Source organism: Artemia sp. Qi Xiang Cuo, chromosome 19 (assembly GCF_049724085.1).
Source record: "Artemia sp. Qi Xiang Cuo chromosome 19, ASM4972408v1, whole genome shotgun sequence".
Classification (NCBI taxonomy): Eukaryota; Metazoa; Arthropoda; class Branchiopoda; order Anostraca; family Artemiidae; genus Artemia; species Artemia sp. Qi Xiang Cuo.
The window spans coordinates 59,938,894-59,951,332 of record NC_142812.1 but is presented as its reverse complement, the minus strand read 5'-3'; the positions used below and the strand labels follow the sequence as shown (position 1 = coordinate 59,951,332).

General features: G+C 33.7%; 1 protein-coding gene across 1 annotated transcript in view; it reads left to right on the top strand.

Moving 5' to 3' along the window:
* The first annotated feature begins 1,236 nt into the window (after window positions 1-1,236).
* Window positions 1,237-12,439, top strand: part of LOC148941069 (uncharacterized) — a 74,317-nt gene continuing 63,114 nt past the window's right edge. Inside the window, exon 1 of the mRNA XM_089104846.1 lies at window positions 1,237-1,310. Within this exon, the coding sequence (XP_088960972.1) occupies window positions 1,304-1,310 (7 nt within the window). The 5' untranslated portion in view covers window positions 1,237-1,303. The remainder of the gene's footprint in view (window positions 1,311-12,439) is intronic.

The window sequence follows — 12,439 nt, the reverse complement described above, 5'->3', positions numbered from 1 at the left end:
AAAAAACTCAAAACCATTTTGACCTCATCCGAGTTGGTTGTGTCTGCATGAATTCCTCCCGGACCTACAAGATAGGTAGCTATACGTAGGCAGTGGCCCCAATTCCCAAAAAAGGGGGAAGGCGAGGATTTTTTCGATCTTTAAGGAAGATAAAAATGTATTTTTCAAACTCACAAAAAATGCAAGGGAGGGGGGGGGGAGCAAGGACTTTTTCCAATTTTTAAGGAAGATAAAACTAAATGTATTTTTAAAAATAAGGGGGGGGGGGAGATTTTTTTCAATCTTTTAATGGAACTACTGAAAATGTACTTTTAAATCCAGGGGGCAATACCCCCCTCACTAATTGGCACCCCTACATTTAGGTTGATATTTCAAGTTATCGCCTTAAGACTCTAGGACTTAAGACTAGGACTCTCTCTTAAGACTCCCTTAAGTACTTGTCCAATAAGAGAGTCATACTTACTCCCACCAATTATCCGTGCCATTTAAACACTTTTTGTCTCTCAATTACTCGGACTATCTGTCTTGACTTTTTCCCTACAATTAGCCATGTCTTGATGCCTACTGCAAAATACTTGATTTTCAATTGATTAAGTTTTGAATTGAAAATCAAGTATTTTGCAGAGGGCATGAAGACATGGCTAATTGTAGGAAAAAGCCAAGACAGATAGTCCGAGTAATTGAGAGACAAAAAGTGTTTAAATGGTGGGAGTAAGTGTGACTCTCTTAAAGCCAGTCTCCATTAGGCAGATTTTGCCATTCTGCCATCTTGCTGAAAAAGCAACATCGAAGGTTGCAGTATCTGCAAACTGCCAATACGGAACCGGAAAAGAAGTCTCCATTGAGATAAAATTTGCAGATTGGCGGTGCAGATTTTCAGAATCTGCCAAATGGAGACTGGCTTTTATTGAACAAGTACTTGTGTGTTCGTTTTAGGAAAGGCACGCCTGCCTAGAGTCAATAATTTACGTCAGTTAGCTGATAAAAGAAGTTTCTACAAAAACCTTAATATAGGTTTGTTAGCAATAATGTGATGATGAATCTCCAATCCCATATTTCATTGATTTACGTCGTCATTTTCATCATAGAGTGAATCATTTCCATCTTAATTTTTTATGTTGCATATACGGCATTATCAACCAATCACGCGAGACTAAGTAATTATTTTATCTTATCAGCAAGAAAAAGGCTTGCACCAGCTACTAACATTAGTTAATAATATTGTCAGTCTTAATAGAAAATTCAACCTTTTGGAACGAGTTGTTGAACTTAATATTATTGATACTTTTAAGGCAACATCGAAATGTCACGTAAGTTTTTATTTTATTTTTTTAATAAGATTTATGGCGCCATCTAATCAGAATATTCTGCTAGTATTGGGTAATTGCGTAACTATTTCTGTCTGAGTAAGCCCCTTCAGTAGACAAGGGTACTCCAGAGACGACACTGCTTCATAAAACCAAAAAGGGTGAAAGACTTTATCTCCGAAGAGAAATAGATATCGTTGTCACTATTGGGTTCAGCAGTAGTATTTCAAAAAGATAGGTGTGGCAGTGATTATATAATTAGGGTTCGTAGCCTGACTTGCAAAGGTCAAAAAGTTCTATCGATAGGTTAAATTTGGTTTCCTGAATTTTTTGTTTTGGTCCTAGAAATGTTAAGAAGTTTCTATTTTTCTAATAATGCGCTTTGTGCTATTTCTCGTAGAAATTGTTAGAAAATTAAGTTTTTAGTATCAAAACTATTTGTCATATTTTTAATCCCAAATAGACCTCAATTATATAGAAGCCGATAATTTCATAAATCACGGTTACCTGCCATGACAAAGAATTAAAAAATAATTCTTCGGTTTTTTAAACTTTTTAAGAAAGAGTTTTTCTTTTCTTTGTTTTTTTATCATTTGTATAGAAGCCCCAAACACAGTTGTCAGTTTTGCCTCACTGTAGAATTTATTTCAGTAACATAAAGCCTTTTGAATTCTTGAAGAATGATTCTCAAAACACGGCCTTCTTCACAACTCAGCTGAGATCAAACATAAAGTAAGCCATCGTCGAACAGTGAAGGAAGAGATAGTAAGAAAAGATTGAAAAGAAACGGAAACATTTTTTTTTGGGGGGGGGGCGAAGATTTTGGCTCGGATTAGAGTGTAGGAAAAATGTGCACTGCTTAATTGACATATGATGGCTTGGTGCTGTGATGAATTCTTATTTACTTAATAATGCCAATCAGATGCATACTCAGGGTGGGGGCCTTTGTGCCCGTCCCACATATTCTTGGTATGTCAAGATTTTCACGATTGGTAATATAATTTTTCAGGTTTTGCCAGTGCTTGGTGTTTTTTTTTTTTATGTAACCCTCTCCTGATTTTTACAGTCCCTCGAAATAGAGACATGTGTACGTGCCTGAAACTGAAAGCAGCCAATTTTATGGAAAGAGCCATCCCAAAATAGTTTGAAAAACATGGGTCAGCTATAGAAAAGTTCTTTTTGTCTTAAAATCAAATAAAATTGTCTTCAAATAATTTTGCCATAAAATAACAGAAATTATAAATTTATCTGTAGTTTTTGATTTTCCAAGGGGGGAGCATAGGGAGTTCTAACTATCTCTAGGGGAAGGGGTTGATTAAGAGCTCTGTATTTAGTTACGGATGATCAGAAGACAAGTCTGTTTTGTCACATGTGTTGCCATTTATTATTTTCATTTTTGCTCAGAAGGCCAGAGCAGGTAAACATAAAGGGAAGTCCCCTTCCCTCCACAAAAAAAGAATGTTAAGGTCTTAATTATGTTCTATATATTTATCATAAAATTCGTCTATTTATGGGGAATTTGAATAAAATTCCCCCCCACTCACGAAATATGATCTCTCCTAATTTATGCCCCCCTCCTTGTTTCATATAATCCCTAAAAATTCCAAATTTTTACTTTGACTACCCTTCTTATCATTAATTAACCATTTTAAAACCTTTAAGTAAAATTTTATCCTTATGTAATATTTTTCCCATATTTTCCAAAACTTATTTGCAGAGTGACAGTGCAGATAAATTGGAAATTAATTAATTTGGCAGACTCTATGCAAATTTTCCTAATCTAGTTTTATTTTCCAAGAACTGTATTTTCGGTAAAAACGTAGCATAGTCACAGAAAAATAAAAAAACGACTTTTAATTTTAAGGTTGTAGAAGAACTGTAGTCAGTCCAGTGGCGGATCCAGGGGGGCGAGGGGGCACGCGCCCCTCCTAGCGTAGTCTAAAGTAGTGTAATTTACTTAATTGCCGCAAGTTTGCGTTAATTAAACTTGCTCCTAACGCAAGTTTATCGGATCAACCTATTTTGCACAACCCCCCCCCCACCCCCGCCCCCCTAAAAAAATCCTGGATCCACCCCTGAGTCAGTCTGCCTCAGCAACTAACAAAATCTTAGGCAAATAGTTTACTCGCAAAGGAGCAGGGAGTACCAATAGAGAAGGGAGTAACTTCCCATCTAGATTTTATTGCCCCCTTTCTAGATTTCGAAAAATGCTTATTTGTATCTTCGTATAAATAAACTATTGAAAAGTATACTCCCCCTCTTCTATATTCTCATGAATTAGTGACCCTATGCATGAAAATTCTTCTTACAGTCATCGACAGTTATTTGTAGAACGACAATGGATATGAATTTGAAATTAACTCATTTTGCTAACGCTAGTCAATTATTTGTTATTATTTTATCTTCTCAGTATATTCAATAAGCACTTTATTTAATGACAAAAAATATGATTTTTTCATGTTTTTTTTTTACATTGACATTTTTTTCAGACATTGTGGGGCTGTTCGGCTGCCCTGTGCCAAAACCTAATTCCTGTATTTTCAAGTTTTTGAGATAATCATAAATGTTGATTTTTTTTTTAATTTTTGGAGAGGGAGATATAGATGTAGATATAGAATTGCGTCTGTAGGTTTTCTGAAGTCCATTTTCTTCCCGTAATGGCCTGTCTATTACTTGCTGGGAGTAAACACTAGGCAATGGCACCAATTCACCAAAAATGTAGGCTATGGGGGGCAAATATTTTTATGTGAGCTACTAGAGTGAAAATATAAAAATCTTTTCAAAATATGGGAAGGGACCATTTTTAGTTTTTTTTTCGATTCATTTACTGTAAATTAAAAAGGCTTTCTCAAAATCCAAAGTGGGTTTATTGTCCCCAAGCCCATTTGGTACCCCTGATGCTAGGTTTTGTAATTCTAGTGTGTCCATAATAGGTTTTGGTTGCAGAAAATAGACGAAATCCGTTTTTACCCCTGCATAATACTACGTATATCAGAAAGTATAGCAGATGGGAAAATCCTGAGCTACCGTTGGACTTGCCGTGTCAATATAAGGGGGGAGTCTATTCGTAGCTAAAATCAAATTTTGTTTAGATACTAGGCTTTGGTCGAGGACCACCAAATTTATAACACCTAGTAATTCCGATGCACTAATTCTAAAAGCGTTATGTTACAAAGCACTAACTTTGCTGGAAAGTGAAAAACTAAAAATTCGTTTCATGTTTTATTTTTTACTATCGTTAAAAATCAATTCTTTCCGTAAAGGTATCCAATATATATTAAAAAAAGATTTGGGTGCCAAAGTTCTGATTTTGAAACCACTTGTAAAAGTAGTTTCACAAATCTACAAATCGATACAACATAGGCCTACTGAGTTTCAGAATGTAGGCTAGAAAAAAATTTCAAAGAAACATCAGGTTACGTCCTTGAATTATTAGAGCTACACTGAAGCTACGTCAATCACTCGAAAAATTCACAAATATAAATTTTGATATTAATTTTTATTTTTGATAAGTTTTGCTTTTTGGGTTTTGAAGTTTATTTTTTTTAAGTAAACAATGTCTTCAAAAAGCTATTATCTAATGCAAAACAATGCATAATGAAATTCCAAAGTCGTACAGTTGTGGGGGGTGGGGTCATTCCACAACAGCAATACCGCCAGGGAGGAAGAAAGATTTTTTTTAAGTGAAGGGGATTTTAAGAGTGGGGCGATCCAATTAATAGAAATAAACAAATTATTTGAAAGTTGCAAAAAAATGAAAGAATTGTAAAACTATAAAAATCTTAATATGTATTAAATCGTGATACATTAAATTTCATTCAGGCCTCCATCCCCAAGATTTCTTAGATCTGTACAATTTTTTATAATATCAGTATAATTGGCATATTTACCCGTTTTAGAATTTGTTTACTTTTGAATGTTACATAAGCAAGGAGTCTTCAGGCCTGTCCCTCTACAACCAAAATTTTCCATCACTGTCTCCCCCTTCTCACCCCCAAATAAATTTCTCTGTGTGTGGTTGGTACGTGACAATTATAAGAAGATATAACTGATAAATTTTGTCATCTATCCATTGGAAAAATAACATGGGTATAGGATTCTTGTACGGGCATTTGCAATCTTATAAGTACCATGGACAGCAAAACAAAAGCATTTTCTGCCCCTCCCTCCCCCCTCCTGGATATTCATACCAAAAACAGCAATTTTCTGTAATGTTTCTTTTATTTATTTCAAAGTTTTGAAGCTTCTAGGGCGGTATTACTTTTCGCCAGTATTGCCACGTTGAACCGTGAAAAGAAGTAAGCAAAACCAAATCGCTGAATTTGACAACATTTTTCGTCCATAAGAAAATTATAGCCTACATTAAGAATATATTGGTTCCCAAAGACAACTGACCTTCAACGAAAACCTACACCTTGTTAAACTGTTTAGAGCCTTATAGATAGATAGATAGATAGATCGTGTATTTCAAAAAGCCCAAGAGCCATATACACAAAAAAAATATTAAAAAAGAAAAATTAAAACAGAGCAAATTACAAACACACATTAACATGAATACATAGCGAAAAATACCTTCTGGTAAAATACCAAAAAAAAACAACTTTAATTCCATATAATTAATAATAATTAATTGTAAAAACATTTCCTTCTTTTTAATCCCTTCTCTATGTACGCACCAATACGAAATATTGTGGTTAGATTACTACTTTGTAATATATTTGGAAGCAGCAAAACAATCCCATGTAAGTAATTTTCCCTTAAATCAGAGAGCACCGGGCACTTTCGGAGAAAATGGTCCAAATCTTCGTCCTCATCCCTACAAAGAGGACACACATACCGACCATCAGGATGTACTATCCCTCTGTCGAGCACCATTTGTCTGCTCTGGATTGGAAGGCAATTCGCCCTAAGCTGAATCTATCGACATAAAATCATAGCCGGTAAATTGAATTTAAAATAAATTTCCTCTCCAAAACTAGGTTTAACCTGATTATAATGATTCAATGTAGCAGAATTTAAAACCAGCCCTTGCCAATACTGAATTTCTTGACCCTCTAAGATAAATCTTACCTGGCTTACTAAATTTGTTTGTAGGTCACGGGAACCAAGACCGTCATTCCATAAGTAAGTCATTCCCACACTTTCTAGTAATGACCTAATTTGGGATGGCCACGACCTTTTCGAATCATAGCTCAACATCTGATAATAAGCAGCAGTTACTAGTCTGTCTTCATTGCACCTAATGATCTTCAACCAAAATCTAAGCATCAAAATAGACCTACGTAGTTTTAACGAAAACAGGCCCATTTCACCTTTCAGAACCTGTTAATGAGTTGTCTGATGTAATCCAAATAGTCTTTTATAATACTGGAGCTGGAGGGACTCCAACTTCTGTGCCGCTTCTCCGCCCCAAATCTCCGTTCCATACTCTAATACTGGTAAAATTTTTGTATTAAATATTCTTTTGTGCATTTTTAGGTTTTAATTCCCATTATCGTCGGATTTCTAAAAATTGCAGACATGGCCACTTTGCCTCTATTAATTAGTTCATCAACATGACTCTTTAAACTTCCAGTATCCGATAAAACAAATCCTAAATATTTTATTCTTTTACTTGCTTTAAGTTCCTCATTATTAAATTTAAAATTATAATTATTATCGCCACTTGTTTTCCTTTTTTTAAAAATAACAACTTCACTCTTTTCAACATTCAGCCTTAGTTTTTTCATCTGCAAATAATCATCTATAAGACTCAAAAGCGTCTGCAGATCTTGGGGTGTGCTAGCCACCAAGGCAATATCATCTGCAAATAATAGTAGTGATAGTTTATGGGTCCCTAGACTAACATTCGGAGCCCATCTATTCTCTAGATAATCAACAACATCATTTATAAAAATGTTAAACAAATTAGGAGAAAGAGTGCTGCCTTGTTTTACACCCAGCTTAATATTAAAAAACCTAGAAAACCTGTTACCAACTAACATTATTCCACTCACACAAATATACATACTCACTATCAACCTCACAAACAAATGAGGGAGGCCAATTCTAAACAGGGCATCCTTTAATAGCTCTCTGTCGACACTGTCGAACGCCTTGTGGAGGTCCAGAAATCCCACATAAAGACAAGTTTTTCCCTTTCCGTATTTATCAATTAATGCCCTTAAAATAAATATTGTATCTACTGTCCTGTACCCTGTTCTGAAACCTCCTTTTTGTTCATGTATTATATTATTTTTATGTAGCCATTTAGAAAGCCTTGTATCTAGTATTTTCTCCATTATCTTACTTAAAGCAGGGACTAGCGCTATTAAACGATAATTCATGTGCAACTTAGGGTTACCTCTCTTAAAAAGCGGAATAAGCAATGATCTCTTCCACTCATTTGGCGATTGTCCTGAAGTTAGCACCTTATTACAAAGAAAAACAATTATCGACATAAAAATTTAAAGAAAATTCTTAAATAACGTTATTGGTACACAATCGACACCCGCAGCCGAACCTCCTTTTAAATTCTTGAATACAAACTTGACCTCATCATTACTCACTTCCCCTACTAAATCATAATCATGTTCCTTCATGGGATAAACAACCATCTCTGTGGTATGTGTTACCTCTTGTAATTCTGCGCAATCACCTTATATTGTTTGCATATTTATTGCTCATTTTCATCCACATTTCTTTTTTTTTAATTTTCTTTTTTTCTTTTTTTCTTTTTTTTAACTACCGCTAAAACTGTATAACTGGATATGGAGACTTTTCTAATTAAAAATTGAATTCCTTTTTTCGATTTTTGTATATGTATGGTTTGGTGAGTATCCATTTAACCAGTGCAGACAATAAAATTGTATTTTCCTTGTCCTTGGTACTTTAAGGCAAGGCCGTACCCAGTACTTTTTTTCGGGGGGGGGGGGGAGGGAGGTTTACTTAAAGTTTTTTTCTCCCAGGGGGGGGGGGTACGCAAAAAACCCTCAAAAACGCATAAAAGTTTGTTTATATCCATTTTTGTTACGTTTTTACGATTCAGACAAACATTTCGGGGGGAGTCAAACACTTTACTCCCCCCCCGCCGTGGGTACAGCCTTGCTTAAAGTTACTAATCTTTACTTTGGCGGAGAAGGCCATAAACCTAGATCAATCATACTTGGTTGATGGTGTTTCAATAACAAAAAAACGCATCTGTGGTCGCCCTCTATACTCAATAATTGCCTCTACTGGGGTCTGTTTTTGTTGTACAGCAGCTTGCTTGATTCCTTCAAATTTAGGCTACTTTATTCACTGTGTTCATTTTAGTGGAAATGCTTCCATCACCAAAAAGAATAAGCCGCATGCTAGAAGAAATTGGAAATTGAGGGGGTGGTGATTTCCCAGAATTGTAATCCAAATATGAGGCTAGAAGCGTCGCCTAGAATAATTGATTTGTTGATTAAACTTAAGATATTTTTAGTTGAAAAGGGGATGCCTCTTTCCTCAAAAATCGTAATTTTAAGGATATCTGTTGTGATTAACTTCTGCTGGAGATTAGGGGCTTAACTGACAGGATAAAAATGGTTAAATGAAGATTGGAAAGGAGTCACCGAGAAAACTAATTTGACAACAATTCAATTTAGTTATTCAGATCTTTTAATGTACATTGACTTTTTATCGGCTGTTCAAATCATTTTAACGTGCTTTCAAGCAGATACGGTTTTTTTCCAGGCGGCTTAAGAGTAAAAAGCTAATTTTATTTATTATTTGAAATATAAAGTATCTAGAAATTTTTGAAAAATTAGGATTTCAGGTGGATCAGGCCCCAAGGTCCTCCTAGCGTACGTCACTGATTTTAGATGATTTTTTTCGTTTTGTTTCCAAATGATTAATTTTAGAATTATCCCAATGTTTGAAAGGGAGCATATCGTTTACTCAAATGATTCTAATGGGTTTCAGGTGATTTTATTTTTGATTTGTTTCTGAATAATTGATGTGTGAATTATCCAAAAGCTCGAAAGGAAACTTATTCTCTCTCGATATGATTTTAAGATGATTTTTTTTTTTTTTTACGTTGCTAAGATCGGCCTCCCTTTCGGTTGGTTTCGACTCTTTCCGTAAGTCATTCTAATGGGATTTTTTCTTAATAAATAATGTCATAATTAGCAATATATTTTAATGGGAACTTATCAGCTACTCGAATTGTTCTAAGATGATTTTTAGGTGATTGTTTCGTTTTTCTTATTATCTAAATAATTTTCTAAAAATAAATAACTAATCTAAATAGTATTAAAATGTTCAAAAAGAGGTCAGATTTCAGAGGTATTTTTGTCAATATTCTATGTGTGCTTTAGTTTCTTACAAACGCTGGACAACAAGTTTTTTTTTATTGCTTCAACAAATAGAATAAGCTATTTTTTAAAGTTGATTATGGTAAATTTGAAAATGCAAAAATTTTATCATGATAAAATAAAAGTTCAAAATAGGGATAAAATCCTTTTCAATAGACAGTGTATAGAAAATTCACAAAAAATACCAGATAGCCTACTTCGGTCACTGTATATGTGACCGAAATATCTGGTAGTTTTTGTGAGTTTTCTATACACTATCTATTAAAAAGGATTTTATCCTTATTTTGAACTTTTATTTTTATCGTCATGGAAAGGCAGTATGATCTCCGAAATTATCTACAAAAATTTTATCTAATTTTTGTCTAATTTATCAATTTTATCTAAGTGCTACATTCGAAATTTTTATCAGCTACAGTTTTGCTTGTTTTGGCTATTTATTTGTTTTTGTTTTTTATCCTTGTTTTGGGTTTTTTTGGCTTTGTTTTGGGTCTTTTATTTGGGCCTTGTTTTGCTGTTTTCTCTTGGATATTTTTTAATTTGTTTAATGAAGAGTTTGCGAGAGGAGCTCGCAAACTCAATTTGATTATAATTAACAACAACTTAATTAAAATCAACAACTTAATTATAATTTTATTTGTGCCCATGATTTTTTACGAAATCAATTCTGAAATTAATTTTGTTCTAAAACAGCCAAAATTCAACAAAATAACTAGAAATCGTGGTTCAGAAACTTTGGACTCCAAAAATCAGATTATTTTATTTAGTTCTGTACAACACTGGGCTAGAAAAACTCTTCATTTTTACAATATTATTTCTGAAACACCAACATTTTTCAAATAAAAGAGATTGTATTTTTGTATATCTAAACCAAAAAGTTATCGTTTATTTCTGTGATCGTTTTTGGATTCAAAGGGTGGGGGACGACAAGTTTATAATCAATTGACTTCATAATCAGTTCGCATTTTTTCCGCCTCAAAAGGGCACATTTATAAACAATTGCGAAATTACAGAGACAAGCCTTTAAAATTGTTTCCAGAAAGAGGGGTGGGGGAAGATAAAACTTACTAAAATAGCTTTTTTAGTCAGGTAAGTGTTGCGTTTTGAATAATTGACAAATTGGTTGTTTTTGAATAGATAGATAGATGGATAGATGTATTATAAACCGAACAGGGGCATATAACACAATATTTGAAAATTCATTACACAATATAGTAACATAAATCTACTCTCCACTCCCGGCTAAAAACGAAAAAATCGTAAAAAAAGAGAAAAACGAGGATTATACAAGCCAGTGAAAAATAAGGACTACAATGCAAATATTTCGGTCAAGACCTCCGCTTGACCGTCATCAGTGCAAGATAATAACATAAAAATTATTAATAAAAATCCAAGGATACTAAAAAAAATTTCAAACCTTAAAACAAAGGACAACTAAAATTTGAAGACCCTTTCCATGTAACGGTGTATGTGTATGACAACCCGCACCATTTCGTTTTATTCGATAACACCTCCATTATTGCCCCTGTTAAAGGTCTCATCCAAGTTTTCAGGGAGGCAGTTGAGATAAAAAAGTACATTCAAAGAAAAGTTGCTCTCAATAGAGACACGGGAGAAACCTATTTAAGCCCCATTTATAATGAACTAATTAATTCTGATCGTTTTAACTTAAATAAAAAAATCACATTTTGCAACCTAACCTAATCTATGATGGTGTTTTACCTGGAAAGAGTTTAGCTTTTAAAAATGCTCTGTATAAATTAAAAAACTGAATTCCCATTCAGTACTGTATTTTTTTATTCAGTTACTCTTTCACCATTACATAGAAAGGGTCTTCAAATTTTAGTTGTGCTTTGTTTTAAGGTTTGAAATTTTTTTATAGCATCCTTGGATTTTTATTTAGTAACTTTTATATTATTATTGTGCACTGAGGACGGTCAAGCGTAGGTATTGACCGAAATATTTGGATTTTAGTCCATATTTTTCACTTTTTTCTTTTCTCGTTTTTCTCTTTTTTACTATTTTTCGTTTTATCATGATTAGCCAGTGTGGTCTCAGAAATTATCCCGGCAAAAAAACGAGCTTAAATCACTCTCCTTGCCTTACCACATCAATATCATACACAGGGGCGTCCCAAGGAGGGCGGGGAGGGACTTCCCCAATTATTCATTATTGCATCTGGGACAAGATTAATTCGTGTCTGATGCCACCCTTTTTCTTTCAAAAGCTTCTTTTCTACTTTTTAATGGTATATTTTTGTTTTTGTTTTTTTGACAAGGAATTCTGGACATTAATCTTTTAAGCTATAAATTTCGTAACGCGAGAAAATTCAAAACAATTCAGAAAAAAGGGCAAAATAGGCAAATAATTTGAAAATATAGAAATTTACAGCGAAAAAATAATGTAAAAAACTTAGGATATATAGGTTGTAAAAAAAAATATTACAAAACGCGTCAAAATTTTTGTCTGTATTTTGTTACTTATTTACGACTCGGAGAAAAATTTTGAAGGGTTCAAACCCAGCAAAACCCCTCCCATGTATACGGCCTTGGCAGCAATCATCAAGAATCCGTTGATGAAGTCTTCCGGACGTGAAACAAAAATATTTTGACTTAAGAAATTTGTATTTTTTTTCAAATATCACTGTCATTTTTACCCGTTTCTTAATATTTTCATTTAATTTTATTATTTCTTAGGGGTTTTGTTCATAATTATTTGTATTGTTTCTAAAAGCCTATAATCAATAATAGCAGTCTTTTATTTTTATGTTCTATAATAAGTCAACTGGGTTTCTTGACAGCTCTAACATAAAATTAT